The sequence below is a fragment of the Ursus americanus genome, chromosome 14 (assembly GCF_024610735.1).
Source record: "Ursus americanus isolate L20-20 chromosome 14, mUrsAme1.1.p, whole genome shotgun sequence".
NCBI classification, from domain to species: Eukaryota; Metazoa; Chordata; class Mammalia; order Carnivora; family Ursidae; genus Ursus; species Ursus americanus.
In genome coordinates this window covers 53,533,379-53,538,659 of record NC_142140.1, presented here as the reverse complement: position 1 = coordinate 53,538,659, position 5,281 = coordinate 53,533,379, and the positions used below count along the sequence as shown (strand labels likewise).

At 38.7% G+C, this 5,281-nt stretch overlaps 1 protein-coding gene across 1 annotated transcript; it reads right to left on the bottom strand.

The window, feature by feature from the left end:
- Positions 1-3,994: 3,994 nt before the first annotated feature.
- LOC123777617 (olfactory receptor 7G1-like) lies at positions 3,995-4,948 on the bottom strand. Its single transcript, XM_045774383.2, has one exon. It carries the CDS (start codon positions 4,946-4,948, stop codon positions 3,995-3,997), a length of 954 nt encoding a protein of 317 aa, XP_045630339.2.
- Between the last annotated feature and the right edge of the window lie 333 nt (positions 4,949-5,281).

Here is a 5,281-nt window from a genome sequence, read left to right as displayed (position 1 = left end):
TAGGATCAAGCCAAGTGTCTTGGCTCAGGTCATGATCTCAGAGTTGTGAGATCAAGCCCCACGTGGGACTCCACACTCAGTGTGGAGTCTGCTTGAGATTCTCTCCCTCTCCTTCTCCCTCTCCCCTCTGCCCACTCGCACTCTGTCTCTCTCTCCAAAATAATACATAAATAAAATCTTTAGTAAAATTTTAAAAACAATAATACAGACCAGCTAAACCCCAGAGTAAAACAGGGGAATTTTTCTTTAGGAAATTAGGATGTTTAAAAGTAACCAAGTTGGGGCACATGGGTGACTCAGCTGGTTAAGCATCTGACTCTTGATTTTAGCTCAGGTCATGATCTCAGGATTATGGGATCAAGCCCCACGTTGGGCTCCATGCTCAGCAGGGCATCTGCTGGAGATTCTCTCTCCCTCCTCTCTCTTTGGCCCTCCTCCTACTCGTGCTCTCTCCCTCTCTAAAATAAATAAATCTTTAAAAAATAAAATAAAATTTAAAAAAAGCAACCAAGTATATGGGAAAATTTAGAAAGCCACCTGGATAACCATGGCAAGACATATACTCAGAAAAGAAGACATATACTCAGAAAAGACCAGAGAAGATCCTAAACTTTAACACTGATCTCTATACTCAGTGCAAACCTGGATAAGCGCTGAAAGAGTTCTGCAGCACGGATCTAATCTGAAAGGACTGATAGAGCTGTGTTATTTCTTTGTGTGTTTGTATCACTCCTGGCATTTAAGGAATTCTGTCACAACGCTAGCTGAACAAAGTAAGGAACATAGATTTCAATGAACACATAAAATAAAAATTACAGTCTTTGCAAATACATTCTGGGAAAGTTACTAAACAGACTACTACCACCTTGAAGAATTTTTTAAAAAGCAAGTGGTAGGATTACCTCATTTTTTTATGCTACACACATACACACACACACACACACACACACACCATAACTTATTAATCCATTCATCCATCACTGGACACACATGGATGGACCCTGAAGGCATAGCTAAATGAAATAAATCAGAGAAAGACAAATACTGTATGATCTCACTTATATGTAGAATCTAAAAAACAAACCCAAACACCTAACTCGCAGAAAAAGAAAACAGATTTGTGGTTACCAGAGATGAGAGGTGGGGTGAAGGGGAACTGGAGGGAGGAAGTCAAAAAGTACAAACTTCTGGTTATAAGATAAATAAGTTCTAGGGATGTAACATACAACATGATGACTACAGCCAACACTGCTATGTGATATATGTTAGAGCAGATCCTTCAAATTCTCATCACAAGGAGAAAATATTTTTCTTTTTTTTTGTACCTATATGAGATGATGGATTTTTTTAAAAAGATTTTATTTATTTATTTGACAGAGAGAGACAGCCAGCGTGAGAGGGAACACAAGCAGGGGGAGTGGGAGAGGAAGAAGCAGGCTCCCAGCGGGAGAAGCCCGACGTGGGGCTCAATCCCAGAACACCAGGATCACGCCCTGAGCCAAAGGCAGACGCCCAATGACTGCGCCACCCAGGCGCCCCAATGGATGTTAGGCAAACCTGTGGTAATCATTTCACAATATATGTAAAACACGCCATCATGCTCTATACCTTCAGCTTACACAGTGATGTATGTCAATTGTTTCTCAATAAAACTGTGGAAAAGAGCAAACTCTGGGGGAGATTCTGATACCCAGAGTGATTACATTGTAATACTGAGTTTAAGAAGCAAAAAGAAAAAAGAATGAAGAAAAATGAGCAGACCCTAAGGGACCAGTGGGACACATCAAGTGAAAAAAAAATACGCATTATGGGAGCCCCAGAAAGAGAAGAGTAATTGAAGATAAAATGAACAAAAACTCCCCAGACATGATAATAGACACGAACCTACAAAACTAGGAACCTTAGTGAACTCTAAGGATGATAAGTCAAAGATTAACACTAAGACTCATTATGATTAAACTGGCAAAGCCAAAGGTTAAGAGTCTTGAAAGGAGCTCATCACATACAAGAACTTAAGAGAAAATAACTCCACACATACAAGAGGTCCTCAATAAGACTAAAAACCAATTTCTCATAAGAACCATGAAGGCAAGAAGGTAGTGCGACGACATATTTAAAAGTGCTGAAAGAAAACTGACAACCAAGGATTTTATATTTGACAAAATTTTCCTTCCAAAAATGAGGGGAAAATAAAACATTCCCAGAAGAATAAAGCTGAAGGAGTTCATTACCACTAAGCCTGTTCTATGAAAATATCTAACAGATTCCTTCAGGTTAAAAATGAAAAGACACTAAACAGTAATTCAATTCTGAATGAAAAAGATAAAGATTTCTGATAAATGCATGGGCAAATAAAAAAACAGCATTGTATTTCTGGCTCATAACTCCACTTTTTATTTCCTACTATCTTAAAAAAAATGTAAAAATGTTAAATCTCTGCTATTAGAAACAATTTATAAAGATTTAATGTGTGACAGCAACAACATAAAGACAGAGCTATATAAGAGTAGAGGTTTTGCATGCTATTGAAATAAAAATGGTATGAGTTCAAACTAGAGTTTTATAAACTTAGCATGTTAAATATAATGCCCATGATAACCATAAAAACAATTATCTGGATATATTCCAAAAAGACAATGAGTACAAAATCCAAAATGTTCACTACAAAAATCAACAAGGCCGTAAGGAGGGAAGTAATGGAAGAAATAAAGAACATAAAAAGGTATTAGACATAAATAAAATTTTCAGTGGAAGAATTAAGTATCTCCTTATTGGTAAGTACTTTAAATGTAAGTAGTCTCTCATGCTTCATGAGAGACTAGGGACTCTGAGAAACAAACTGAGGGCTTCAGGGGTGGGAGGTGGGGGATCGGGATAGGCTGGTGATGGGTAGTAAGGAGGGCACGTATTGCATGGTGCCCTGGGTGTTATACGCAACTAATGAATCATCGAACTTTACATCAAAAACCAGGGATGTACTGTATGGTGACTAACATAATATAATAAAAATAATAAAAATAAAAAATAAAATAAAAAAATAAAGGTAAGTAGATTAAACTCCCCAATCAAAAGGTAGAGATTGGAAGAAAGATAAAGAAAACATGATGTGAATATAGGCTGTTTATGAGAGACTCATTATGGATTCACAAACACAAATAGATTTTAAATTTAAAAATAAAAAATACAGTCCCGGGGCACCTGGGTGGCGCAGTCGTTAAGTGTCTGCCTTTGGCTCAGGGCGTGATCCCAGCATTCTGGGATCAAGCCCCACATCAGGCTCCTCTGCTGGGAGCCTGCTTCTTCCTCTCCCACTCCCCCTGCTTGTGTTCCCTCTCTCACTGGCTGTCTCTCTCTGTCAAATAAATAAATAAAATCTTTAAAAATAAATAAATAATAAAATAAAAATAAAAATAAAAAATACAGTCCAGGAAAACAGTTACCAAAGAGAGCTAATATCAGGTGAAGAAAAAAAGACTTTAAGTCAAAACTGTTAAAATAAACAAAGCAAGCAAGATGGAAAATAAATAGATACACAGAAATAGAGATTAAAAGACCAATAATCAAAACAATATAACAATTATAAACATATATACACCAAACAACAGAGCCTCAAAATACATGAAACAAACATGACAGAAGTAAGTAAGAAATACGTTTCCACATTTATACTTAAGATACTTCAATACATCACATTCCACAATGCTTAGTGCCCCTGGATAGATCGACAAGAAATAATGAACTTGAAAAACAGTATGAACAAACAAAACCTAACAGATACATGTGAACACTCTATCCAACAACAGTAGAAAATGCACTCTTCTCTGGAGCACACGGAACATTCCCCAGGATAGATCATACACAAACCTGCCACAAAGCAGGTTTCAGTAAATTAAAAAATATTATAATCATTCAAAGTGTCTTTTCTGATCATCACGGTGTGAAGCTAGAAATCAGTAACTGAAGGACAAATGGAAAATACACAAATATATGGAAATTAAACAACACACTCCTGAAAAAGCAATGATATCTTACCCATGAGTTTCCTCAAGGCTCCCTTCATGTTCCTGTTCCTCAGGCTGTAGATGAAGGGATTCATCATTTGAGGGACAACGGTGTACATCACTGAGGCCACCGCAGTGTTTCTGGAAGAGTCAGTAAGAGCAGAACTAATGTACACCCCCAAACCTGTCCCATAGAACAAAGACACAACTGACAGGTGAGAACCACAGGTGGAAAAAGCTTTATACTTTCCACCTGCTGATGGCATTCTCAGAACAGAGGACACTATCTGAGTGTAAGAGAGAATGATTCCACACAGAGGAATACCACCAAATACGCTAGTTGCAAAATATATCAGGATGTTATTGATGAGGGTGTCAGAACACGCAAGCTTGATGACCTGAACCACTTCGCAGAAGAAGAGAGGAATGTCAAGGTCTGTGCAGAAGGTCAGCTGCAACACCATCAGACTGTGCATCAGGGCATCCACAATGTTAATGCACAAGGAGAGTAGAACCAGCAGGCCACAGAGGTGGGGGTTCATGATGACTGCGTACCTCAATGGATGACAAATGGCCACATAGCGGTCATAGGCCATTACTGCAAGAAGACTACTTTCTAAACTTGCAAAAACCAGGATAAAGTAGATCTGGGTGAGACAGCCTGTATAGGTGATGCTCTGATTCTGTGTTTGGATGTTCACCAGCATCTTTGGGATGGTGGTTGTGCTTAAACAGATGTCAGTAAAGGACAGGTTGGAGAGGAAGAAGTACATGGGGGTGTGGAGGTAGGAGTCAGAGCTGACAGCCAGGATGATGAGCAGGTTTCCCAGGATGGTGACCAGGTATACGCACAAAAACAGAATAAAGAGAAGGGGCTTCAGTTCTGGATCCTCTGTCACTTCCATAAGAAGGAATTCTGAAACCCCTGTGTTGTTTCTGGGTCCCATGTTGTTGATGAATCTGATGGAAAAGGTGGAGTGAGAACACAATCAAATGTGTGTTTTCTAGACCAGCAGAAGGACCATCGCCAGAGGCAGACACTATCTTAGGATAGGATGGAGGCTAATAGAGAGGGATCAGAAGTAGGTGCCTTCTGTATGCATATTATTCTGTTCCTTTAACAAAAACCTGAAGCTGATACTGCAGCGTGTCATTTATTGTTAATTCCCACAAGGGTCAAGAGGTGGCCATTTTTTTTTAAATTACACTATCTATACTGTTCTGATTATTTGGAACATTTGGTAATTTTATAAAGAGAAACAGACTGGGGAGGCAGCTGA